The sequence below is a fragment of the Gavialis gangeticus genome, unplaced genomic scaffold (genome assembly GCF_001723915.1).
Source record: "Gavialis gangeticus isolate Ggan-Ray unplaced genomic scaffold, GavGan_comp1, whole genome shotgun sequence".
Taxonomy (NCBI): Eukaryota; Metazoa; Chordata; order Crocodylia; family Gavialidae; genus Gavialis; species Gavialis gangeticus.
This window is the reverse complement of record NW_017729028.1, coordinates 601,081-613,292: the sequence shown is the minus strand read 5'-3', so window position 1 is coordinate 613,292 and position 12,212 is coordinate 601,081. Positions and strand designations below refer to the sequence as shown.

General features: G+C 44.1%; 1 protein-coding gene across 2 annotated transcripts in view; it reads right to left on the bottom strand.

Moving 5' to 3' along the window:
* Positions 1-12,212, bottom strand: part of TRAPPC12 (trafficking protein particle complex 12) — a 107,659-nt gene that overhangs the window by 11,489 nt on the left and 83,958 nt on the right. For both annotated transcript variants that reach the window (XM_019520702.1, XM_019520703.1), the window contains exon 8: positions 9,227-9,300. In XM_019520702.1, coding sequence (XP_019376247.1) covers positions 9,227-9,300 — 74 coding nt within the window. The remainder of the gene's footprint in view (positions 1-9,226; positions 9,301-12,212) is intronic.

Here is a 12,212-nt window from a genome sequence, read left to right as displayed (position 1 = left end):
CACAGGGCACCATGATGACTGACTTCTGTCAACCACCACCCTTTGTGTCTGACCACGGAGCCAATTCCCCAGCCAACGGATTGTGGTGAGGCTGGGGCTGTAGTTAGCCAGTTTTGCAAAGATGCAATCAGGGACACCAGATCGAAGGCTTTTTTAAAGTCAAGATAAGACATCAATCTGCTCTCCCTTGTCCAGGTGATAGGTCACCTGGTCATAAAAGGAAATAAGATTGGTCAATAACATCTAATGCTTCTGAGGAAAGTGAAAAATCCCTTTGACATGTAGCAACAGGAAGGGAAAATAAATTCCTTTCCGGTCCCATGTGGCAACAAGCAAAGCCAAGAAGCATGTAAGATGCACATAGCATAACTACTCCTAGATCTTTGTTAAATTTCTTGAACAGCTCTAATGATGGAGACTCCACAACTTCCTAGGCAGTCTATTTCAGTGTCTCATGGTTTTAACATTAAAGAAGTTTTTTCATGGTATTCAATCTCAATCTACTTTGCTGCATTTGCTGTATTCTATTAAAGACCTGGTTTTCACTCTCAGATCTGCCTGAAGCGACCTTGTGTAAGATTTTTGTCATCTGTGAAAACAGTGAGTGATATTTACCTTTCCCAAAGGTATGAAACCTTGGCTCATAATAAGGGTTGCAAAGAGTGCAGAAACATTATTAGCAGCCAGTGGAACAGCCAGAACTCAAGATTTAATTTCATGCATTTTTTTTTTTTTTTTACTAAGCTACAGGGTAAGTTTCATTTTGGCTACAAAAAAAATCACAAAGAATCATAGAATCATAGGAGTAGGGTCGGAAGGGACCTTGTAGATCTTCAAGTCCGACCCCCCGCCTGGGCGGGAGAAAAGACTGGACTCAAATGACTCCAGCCAGGTAGTCATCAAGCCTTTTCTTAAAGACCCCCAGGGTAGGAGCCAGCACCACTTCCCTAGGAAGTTGGTTCCAGCTCTTAGCCGCCCTAACTGTGAAGTAGTTCTTGTGGATGTCTAATCTAAATCTACTCTCTAATAATTTGTGTCCATTGTTCCTTGTCATGCCAGGGGGCGCTAGGGGAAACAGTGTCTCCCCCAAACCCTTCTGGTCCCCCCTAGTGAGTTTATAGACAGTCACCAGGTCCCCCCTCAGCCTTCTCTTGTGAAGGCTGAACAGGTTTAGGTCCCGCAGTCTTTCAGTGTAGGGTCTGCCCTGTAGTCCCCGGATCATGCGGGTAGTCCCCGCATGAATCTGTAGATTTTTTCATCATCATAGGAATGTGTGGAACTGGGGACAAGATTGTTCACAATATACTAGGGGCAGGTAAAATACAGCCCATGGGTCACATCTGGCCTGCCAAAGGGTTTTTATCTGGCCTACAGTGGGTCTCTTGATCCTGGATGCGGCTGGTGCCACTGCCCCCGCTCATGTGGCATGGCAGCTGGACTTGGCTTTTCGGCAACCCCTGCAGTGGCTTGCTCTGTCCATCTGCCGCTGCCAGTCTGCCCTGCATCCACTGGAGGGTCTCCATGGAAACTGGTCTGGAACCTTCATAAGCAGCGTGTGCTTGGCTGGGTGGATGGGATGGGGCCCACAGGAAGACAGGGATTGCTGTTTGGGAGTGGAATGGCAGGGCAGGGACCAGGATTACAAGGGCCCACCCACCCTGCCCACAGAACCAGCGCCGTGCGCAGGGACATGTGGGGACTGGATTGTGGCTCTGTCCTGGGCCCCAGCCCCGCAGTCACCACTCCATAATCCAGGCCCTGCCCTCCCATCTACTCCTGGACACTGCTCCCCACCTGTCCTTGGCCTCATCCCATCCACCTTAAGTGCACCCTGCCCACGGAGGTCCCAGGCTGGTCTCCATAGAAACCCTGCCTGCTTGCTCCATCCGGTGCCCCTTGTAGTGGGTGCAGGGCGAATGGGCCTGTGGCTGGATAGGATCAATTCCAGCCCTCTCTCCCCCTCCCCAGTTTCCAACAATTCACCAAAACTCCTTAAGTGGTCCTCCAGGTCAAATAATTGCCTATCCCTGCAATACATTAATGAGAGTTGGCAACATTATGTTATAATTTGACACCTTTCAAATCAAATACCTTATTTTCTCACATATAAGATGCATCTCCCAAACTCTTCCCTAAAATTGGGGTGCATGTATTAAGTGGGGAGCCTGATTTTTCTGTCCCAGATAGAAACACCCTACTCTGATTTCTGTTCCATAGTGCAACAGTGTTACTATTCAGACTAAGAGAGTCTACTGACTTAATGGATCATTGTTCTTCACTCCACAGGTGTTAACAATCATCTCTCTTCTTTAATATTCCCGATGTTGCATTAAAGCAAGCTAACCTTTCTTAGGGCAATTTTGCTGTCTACTAGTTGCTCTCATTAGCTTAAAAAGAAAAAAAAAAAGGGTGAGTCAACTGAAGAGTAGGATCTATGCCTGCTCTACAGAACCATAATTCTGGAAAAATACATTTTTTTTCATTGTGCCTTCCAAAAACAAGGTGTGTATTATATTCTGGGGCATGTGAGAATATACAGTACTATACAGACCTAAACCTAGGTAGAATTACTAATGCAAAGTATTCTGAGGGAACCCTCAAATTATCAAAGAGACCATTCTTGACAAACTGGCTGATGGCAACATCCTGAGGGACAGCCAGCACGGGTTTGTTGTGGGTAGGTCTTGCCTGACCAATCTCATCTCCTTCTATGACCAGCTGACATAAATCACCTGGACAAGGGAGAACAGATTGATGTCATATATCTTGACTTTAAAAAAGCTTTCAATCTGGTGTCCCATGATCTCATGAAAAACTGACCAACTGCAGCGTCGGCTACATCACAGTCTGACGGCTGGGGAATTGGCTCCAAGGTCAGACCCAGAGAGTGGTAATAAACAGAAGTAAATCATTGTGGTGCGCCATGACCAGTGGGGTCCCCCAGGATCTGTCCTTGGGCCTATACTTTTTAACATCCTTATTAATGACATAGACATTGGTATCAGACACAGACTGGCCAAGTTCGCTGATGACACCAAACTTTGGGGTAAAGTGTCCACACTTGAGGATAAGCTGGTGATCCAGGCCGACCTCGATAGGCTCAGAAAATGGGCGGATGAAAACCTGATGGCGTTCAACACCAAAAAATGCAAGGTACGCCACCATGGGGAAAAAAAAAACACAGCACGCTTATAGGCTCGGCAGTGCTATACTTGCTAGCACCACGGTCAAATGGGACTTGGGGGGTCATGTTTGACCACAAGATGAATATGAGCCACTATTGCGATGTCACAGCTGGTAAAGTGAGCAAAAATATGGCTTGCATCCATAGATGCTTCTTAAGCAAACCCCAGGGTGTCAACCTCCCACTGTACTCGGCCTTGGTGAGGCTGCAGCTGGAGTACTGTGTCCAATTCTGGGGTCCACAATTTAAAAAGGATGTGGAAAAGCTTGAGAGAGTCCAGAGGTGAGCCACGTGTATGATCAAAGGGCAGGAGAAGAGGCCCTATGATGAGAGGCTGAGAGCCACGGGACTCTTCAGCCTGGAAAAGCACAGGCTCAGGGGGAAACGGGTGGCTGCCTATAAGTATATAAGGAGTGTACGTCAGGATCTGGGGAATGCCTGTTCACTAGAGCACCCCAAGGGATGACAGGCACAAACTCCTCCAAGACTGTTTCAGGCTGGACATAAGGAAAAACTTCTTTACTGTCCAAGCTCCCAAGGCCTGGAATAGATTGCCTCCAGAAGTGGTGCAAGCATCTACTCTGGACTCTTTTAAGAAACATCTGGATGTTTATCTTGCTGGGATCATTTGACCCTAGCTGACTACCTGCCCCTGGGGCAGGGGGCTGGACTTGATAATCTTCCAAGGTCCCTTCCAGCCCTAATGTCTATGAATCTAAACCCAGTAGAATTATTTGTATGAATTAGACAAGGAGGGCTTGGTTTCTGAGATGCTCAAGTTCATCATCTGTATTTGCATTAAATAGATATTGCGTTAGTTGTTTGTTGAAAATTTGTAATTTCTTTTGAACATAAATAATTAAAATAGGATTACTAATTCATTAAAGTGAGAATAATTGATCTTATTGAATACGATGATGAGATCAGGCTAATCCCCCCTGTATCAGGTTTGGTTATGCACCCTATGCTGACAGTAATATAAGGGTTCAAGAAAGAAGGGTTTTCCCTTTTCCTCTCTATGCTGTATTTGCATTGTGATTGTGAAAACAGATTCACTGCATTAAGAATCCAGAAAATAGTGCTGCAGCATAATTTAAGCAAGACAGATGACAATTTATGTTGTTTCTCTCCTTTAAATTAGAAGAGAATCCAAATCAGAAGAGAGCCCTAGGCATCAGACTCTTGTCATTAGTACAGGCAGTCTTCCGCCTCATCATTTTAATTGTAGTAGACCCAGATTTAAAATACTTCTTCTGCTACTGGTTCTAGTAAGTGTAACCTATGCAGAAGTGGAGACTTTTCTGAAATAATATATACATTTAAAAATACAGAAAATGCCTTTTTTAAAATTAGAGTGCAACACTATGATAGTATTGAGAAAGCTGTTAAGTTTTATGTTTCAACAAACCAAAAACCAGCATACTGGTATGGTAATGCTGAAGCAATTTCAGCCGGGGAAGGAAAATCAAGCCTATGTTTTCAAAATGAAAATATTCCAGGACAAATTAGTAACATTATGTTTATTTTTTGCAATTACATTGTTGGAATAAGGTAATGCTCCTCATCAGTTTATCATTATGAATTACTGTTTATGAATGCAGAAGCACAAGGGACAGAATTCTATATTTAGAAAGATGATCCAGTAGTTCAGGAGAGCCATCACAGATTTCCCATGCAAGTCTGGACAAGTCACTTCTCTGTGCCTTCATTTGCAAATAGTGCATTTCCATACCTCAGCCTGTACTAGTAGGACACGTTCAGGTACTATGGCAATGCAGCCATAGAACTAGAGAGAACAGGCTCATTAGAACTATTTGATGGCACATAGGGAAGCAAAACCAGACTCTACTTGGTTGAGCCTGGGATTACTGAAGGAGCTGGAAGGAGCTGAGTGTTGAACTCCCATTGAAAATCTAAGGATAGGATTCAAATTGCCTCATTGAGCATCCAAACGTAAGTTTGGTAATGCCTCACTTCAGTGTGTTTTCTGGGGGAAGTACATTCAAAATGACCCAATTAGAATCAATGGAGACACTTCAGAGAAGCCTAAGAATGGTTTGAGTTTGTGTCTTCTGGTGTTCCCTACAGCAAATGGTAAATGATACATGCCTCCAAAGGACAATTCAGAAACCCTGGAGGTGCTTAGAGCAGTGGTTCCCAAACTCTGACAGATTGCGCACCTCCAATTTAAAATGATACAACCTTAAGTACCACCAACAAATTTTTGTCAAATAAGGTAATTATGATAAAGTGGTTAATGCATACCACTGACAGGTTGTCTGTGTACCACTGGTGGTACATGTACCACAGATTGGGAACCACTGGTTTAGAGGAAGACAGTGGGAAACACTAAGGCCTCAAGGCATCCCATTCACTTGCATTCAAAACACTCAGCTGCATTTCTGAGATTGCTGCATACTTTGTTTCTGAAGACAGGTGAACAAGAATGCATGGTGATGCAGCTGAGTCCACTTTTTGAATAACAGCATAGTAATTATAGCATTTGCCAAAAAAATCAGTCCTGGGTTTCAAGGCCTTTGTCACTTTGAAAAGATTCAGATCTATGTCTCCTACTTCTCAGACAACTTATTAGTAGGCTTTCTTAGCTGAAGCTTGAAGCTGCAGCTAGGCAAACAGAGTACACAAGCCATGGGGCCAAAAGAACAAGCAAGGAGGAGGAGGCTGCTTTTATTGTCTACTGGTTAGGCCTGTTCTATGACGGAGGAATCCTCAGTTTTGGCGCATACTGTCAGTTTTTTAACCAAATAATATCTAATCCAAAGTGTGCCTCTGCAGTCCGATAGTTAGGGTAGTTCCTTGGGAAAGAGTCTGCAGCTTTTGTCCCTGCTTCCCAGCATTATTTATGAATTTTAATGTTAAAAAGCCATTGGCTAAAAACAGAAATAGAAGTGCCAGTAGGCATCTGGATCTGGGACTCCTCCATCTCAGGGCACTCTTCTGCAAAGTGGGAGATTTGGGTTTAAACCCCCTCAGGATGAGGGGAGCTAAGCATGTAGGTCTCTCATGGCTAGGGCAAAAGCTCTAACCATTAGACTAGTGCAGAACCATCCCAACTGGGTTTGGCCTGAACTTAGTGCTGGGGACGTGAGCTAGTCATGGTTTTGGTCTGGTTAATGGCTTGCCCCTCTCCCAGGATGTATGTGGGGCTCAGCTGCATCCAATGGACAATATATATCATTCTAGAGCTTAGCAGGGAGGGGGCTGCTGAAATCCATGATCTGGGTTCCTTCTGTGCAGCTGTGTATATCTGTGTTAGCTTAGGGAACGCTCCTGTCCCAAAAAGAGGCATGTTAAGAGTTTTTAGGATTCTAGTGCCAAGTTAGTTTGAATTGCTCTTTCGGCTGAGCTATCTAACTCCTGATTAAATCGAAGTTAAGAGATCTTTTGAAACAATTTGAATCTGAAGACTTACTCTTTTAGGTTCCTTTAAAATTCTAGTCTGGAAGATTATCCTGAATTATATTTCAACAAATACTAATTTTTGGCTAAAGGAATAGGCTAATAAAAATTAGATACAAATCAGTGCTTTTTCCCACATTACTAGGTCAGTTATTTTCGCTCAAGTTATTCCATTCAATTAATAATACTTCTGAATCAACACAAGAGAATATTGCAATATGGTATATATTCACTAGATGGCAACAGATTGCACTAACTCAGTTTAGAAGGAACCCAGAATTTGTATATGTGTGTGCATGTGCACAAGTGCATATGTTATAACTACATTTTTTATACTTAAGATGAATAAAAATTTGAAAAATAGTCCTCCAAAACCATCTTATGTATAACAGATAACTCTTTTAGATATTTGAAGCTTTGTGCAACTGGTTTCCTCAGATGCACTTACTTTCATGAAAGCCTGTTTGTTTAATAATGATTATATGAAGAAGTTATTCCTTACAGCTTGTTTACTGTAAGATGACTAGGAGTTCAGTAGCAACATCTGTTGTTACCTGGGAGATCTGAAAACTGAAAATGATCTTGGAAGTCTAATTTCCTAACCTGAGAGAGATTACAGATTTTGAAGTTCCTTGGTTGTGAAACATATAAGGAGAAGAATGAGTTGTGCTATTCTTGAAGTACCATTTTCAGAACGACTGCGTGCATCTACATGTGTGCTTTACTGAGCAGTTGACTAATTAGCTCTGCAGTAAAGTGTCACCATATACATGGGTGTGCCTATTAGGGCACAGTAAATTAACTAACTCCACTGTAAGATAGCACTGTCTGGGACAAGTACTACCCTATTCCAGAGTTTAGTATGCTGAAACACATGTGTATAAGGTGACTGGGGCTGGCTGAGGCACAAGGATGCTACAGTGTGGTGGCTGCCTGCTGGCTAGCCCTGTACTGGAGCACCCCCATGCCCCAGCCAGCCCGAGCCAGGGTGAAGGAGCTGTGGCTAACAGACTGACCCCCGAGCTCTTCCAGTCAGAGCTGCTCTGCTCCAGCTCAGCATGCTGCAATCCTGAGTACACATGTAGATGCTGCACCCAGGAGCAATAAACTCCGGTGCAAACTGCACCAGAGCTTGTTGCTATATACTTATTACAATGTGTAGATGCACCCACTGTTGACTAGTTTAGGGGACTATACACCACTGCTGAAGTTAGGAAGAAATCTGATGATAAGGGTTAAATGGGTATAGGAACAGGAGTAGAAAAGAAAATACTAGGTGGGCAGAAGCAGCTGGGTAAGATGTCAAGTTCAGAAAACATGAATTAAAAAGTAAAGCTTCCAAAGAGTTACAGCAGTTGGCAGAATATGTTAACAGTATTTCTTTTAGCTTATGTTATTAATATACCCAACTTCAGCTTTGTTTGGGATGGAGATGCTCAGGGATTAGGTTTGTGTTTTGTTTTTTTTTACTAGTATTTTAAAAAGAGTTTCCTGGAAACAAAATGTGGTTGAAAATCTGATTAAAAAAAAAATCTTATTCAGTTTATAGACTGCTGCTTCCTTCTGACCACCCTGTACAGTCCTATTTACATAAGAAGGAAATAAATTGATCTCAGTCTAACTACTATGAATATATATTTCTGTTTCTTGGGATCCTTATAAAAACAGGATGCTGCATTTCAAGGGAGCATTTGGACAACTGTTTTTTCATCAATATATGCTGCTTCAGTGTTAAAAAGGAAGCATCATGAACGCCTAGCTTGGTAAATAGCTTATTAAGCCTTATGGAAAGCCAGGTTAAGGAATGACCTTGGGCAACTAGTAAACTGAGAGTGTGGGGGAAGTGAAGATCTTGGTTTGGTGCTGATAGCGTTGCTCTGGGGCTTTTGCTGCTAACTGATTTGTAAAATAGCTTTAAGCTCAGGGTTATAGCAGTCTGCACAACTACTGCTACAAACTTAGCATAGGGACAGCTCTATTCCCATGACGATGACGTGAACTTCAGAGGTGTTATTCCTTCCTTCTGAATACATGGAGAAGCTGAAAATGCTGCACAAAATGGAGTAGCATGATTTACAGGAGTGAGGATGGGGGAAGAAGGAAAAAAATTACCAACTCTTCTCTGATTATTCCTTTCTTTGCAGGTATTTCTACAGGGAATAGAAAACTTTAAGGCTAGGATCTTCTGGAACAGCCAGGTGGACAATGGAGAAGAATGCTTTGGGTCTCTGTCATACACAAGACCTACACTATCATTAGCGTGTGCAACTGGAATAACGTTCCATATTCGCAGTATGAAGAAGATAATTAATTTTAATTACAGTATTTATTTAGTAACCGTTTGAAAAAAATCAATTTAAAAATGTAAATTCACTATTGTTACTGCATGCTATCTGAAATGATTTGGGGAGAAATAAATGCAGATACAGTCCTGCAGAACATTACTGAAAGTGGTTATTCATTAAATAAGTCATTATTAAGTCTAATTAATTTTCCACTAAAATAAACCTTCACGTACAGTCAAATAGCCTTTCCCTATCTATGCACTAGTAATTCTCTTGCACTTTATGACGTTCTATTCTAGTATATACGGTAGCTCTGCAGTTGCTGCCACCCACGTACCTTCATCATTAGCAGACAGTTTGCCATGGAGTATATCACCCGGCCCAGACGTGACCTCCACAGCTGAACAGAGGCTGCAAAATAAGAGCAGCTTGTGAATGTGCACAAATAAATTAGAGGTTCTTGCTAGCCATCAATTATTGGTCCTATGAATTATGATTTTATAAGATCCCCCTTGTTAACATCGCTGGGTTTTAGCCTAGAATTTTTAATTCCCTGCCATGCTGCACTGTCAGATGGAAAATACTGCATCTCTCAAAGGGACTAGTTCGATTGGTTCTACGAAGAGAGTATCTGCATAAATGATGCAACAATGCAAAGCAGTGGATAACCTCCCAGCTTTTCGTCCCGGAAAAATATTGACACTGAAAGAAGCCACTGGTTTCCTAGTATCAGAACAACAGAATCACTGAAACATCTAAATCATTATGACCATCAGTGAGCAATTATGTAATATATAGGATTAAATTTAATTGGTTCAAAACTCAAATAGCTAAAAGCTTGTCTCAAAGCCAGAACACACAGGGTTTGAGCTGTCTGAGTCTGAGGCTATTTGTGCTTGCCTCTGGCTCAGTGATACAGTGGGGGGGGGGGGAAATCAGTCGAGCCTGTCTGCTTTCCCCATGTTCCTGGAGTTTGCAAGCATTAAAGGCTGCAGCAGCAGATTTTTCACTCCCTTGGTCTGTAGACAGAATCTGATATTATAAGGGAATAGTTCACAGGGACCCTCCCCTTTTCTACTGTTATAGGGTCCTAGCTCAATACTAGGAATAAAATTAATCCTCACATCCAAAAAACCCCCAAACATTAAAAATAATAATTTGGTATACAACTGATATGGAAACCAAATATTATGCTTCTCTAAATCACTGCATTGGAGCGTGAGAGAGGAAAAGACAGGAATTAAACATGCGGTTATGACAGAACAGCAATTACAGAGCATATTAACTTGTCTCAATAATACGGTCCATTATAAAAAGGATAGCAGGTAATAGAGAGTGAATTTGCAATGATTTACAAACACCATAACAAGTAGAAAAGCTTGATCAGATGCGTACAAAATCACTTTAGGTTCTACACACATTCTATGATTAGACTATAAAAGAGTGCATATAGTCTGGTCACTGAAACCAGACGTAGGATTTCTTGTGTAATACCTTGCTTAGTCATAGTGCTCTTATGTCATTCAACACCACAAGCTCTTACTTTAGATATTTTCAACCTCATCATCCCAGGACTCTGTTTTACGTAAAATGAATAAGCAGTCCTTGCTGCATGCTAGTGCTCTAACAACTGAAGAGTCCAGTCATGCTCTCTCTTGTACGCCACCTCCTCTGACTCTTCAGCCTACTGGGTTAGGACATTCTCTTGGGAGGGGGATTCCTGTCTTCCCATCACTACTGCCCTCATGCCTGCTTGGAAGTGGTCCAGACCAGCCACCTAGGCATTTAATTCTAGCCTAAGCTCTGCAGTGATATGGATGACTACTGCGAGGCAGCTAAATTCCCCGGAGACCCAAATTCCTAGGAACTAGGACCTTTTCAAGACAAAATTGAGACATCTAACATAGGCAATTAAGCAGCTTTGAGTAGGGTTGATTTGGATCACTCTTTGTGATGTAAGTGCTTAAAATTTGCTGATGTCTTGTTTAGGCACCTACAGGGTCCCAGGCCCAGGGCCAGGCATATTTCAAGCAGAGGGCTCCTTACCCAGTTTTGGCAAGCCATTGAGGGCCACATGGCTTGCCCCTTGACAGGTGCCCCACCCCCTGGCAGCTTACTTGGACTGGAAGTCCCACCCCCTAAACCCTGACCTATGCCACCAGAAGTCCCTCCCCTTGCCCCCAGAAGTACTCCTTTTATCAAGGGGTTTTGCCATCTCTGAACCAGAAAAATACCAAAGTATATTCTAAAAATCAAACATACTACAACATTAATTTCAGTTCAAAAAATATTTTTATCTTGATTTACATGCGTTTGTGTAGTGTACATGAAGGTGATAGTATAATAGTTTAAAATGAAATTTTACTATTGTATATTGTGGGAGGGTTGGTACAGGTTTGTAGGTAGGGATGTGCGTGTGATCTGTGGGGGGTGGATAGGAGTGGGGGGTGTGGCTGGGGGAAGGTTGTGGCTTGCATGGAGGGGATGGTTTGCCCACAGCCCTCTTCCCCCCCACCCCCAAGCATGTGGCAGGCAGAGCCCCCTTCCAATGCTCCTGCAAGCCTGGGCTGTGCACACCTGCCGCTTCTGGCCCCAGGGTACTGGTGCAGGCCCCGTGCTCCTGCACTCTGCCACTTGCCCCCCCATTTGCCACTGCTGCCCTTCTGCTGCTTCTCCATCCTCTTGGCTGCTCCGGCACCACATCCCAGATGCTCCTGCAGTCCTGGTGCTGCAGCTGGGAACCACGCGGTACTAGCAGGTGGGCGGGGGGGGGAGCGGGGAACTGGCTGCAGTAGGTGGGGGGAAGGCATAACGATCAGACATGTGGAGTGCAGCAACAGCCAGGCCGGAGCGTGGGGCCCACACCAGTGTACCAGGGCCAGTACCAGCAGGGCCCAGCGAGGGGCAGCAGGAGCATGGGGCCCAGGCTGCCAGGGGCTCTATGGAGCTGGGCAGCCTGGCTCCACAGAGTCCCTGCCAGTCTGGGCCCCATGCTCCTGCCACCCTGCTCTAGCCCCTGCCAGCGCTGGCCCCAGTGCACTGGTGTGGGCCTTGCACTCCTACCCTGCTGTTGCTGTGCTCCGCGCATCCGCTTGCTCCCCCTTCTCTCCACTTGCTGCAGCCATTTCCCCGCTCCCCCCAGCCTGTCCGCCTGCCAGTACCACATGGTTCCTGGCTGCAGGTCTGGCTGGTCCCAAAGACTGTGTCTACCTCCCTCTTATCTGTATTTCCCTTGGTGCAGGTAGGTAGAAACAGTCCCAGGCCAGAAGCCTCCAGAAGCCCCTGCTAAGCAGAGGCTAGCTGGGGTTCGGGGGGGGGGGGGG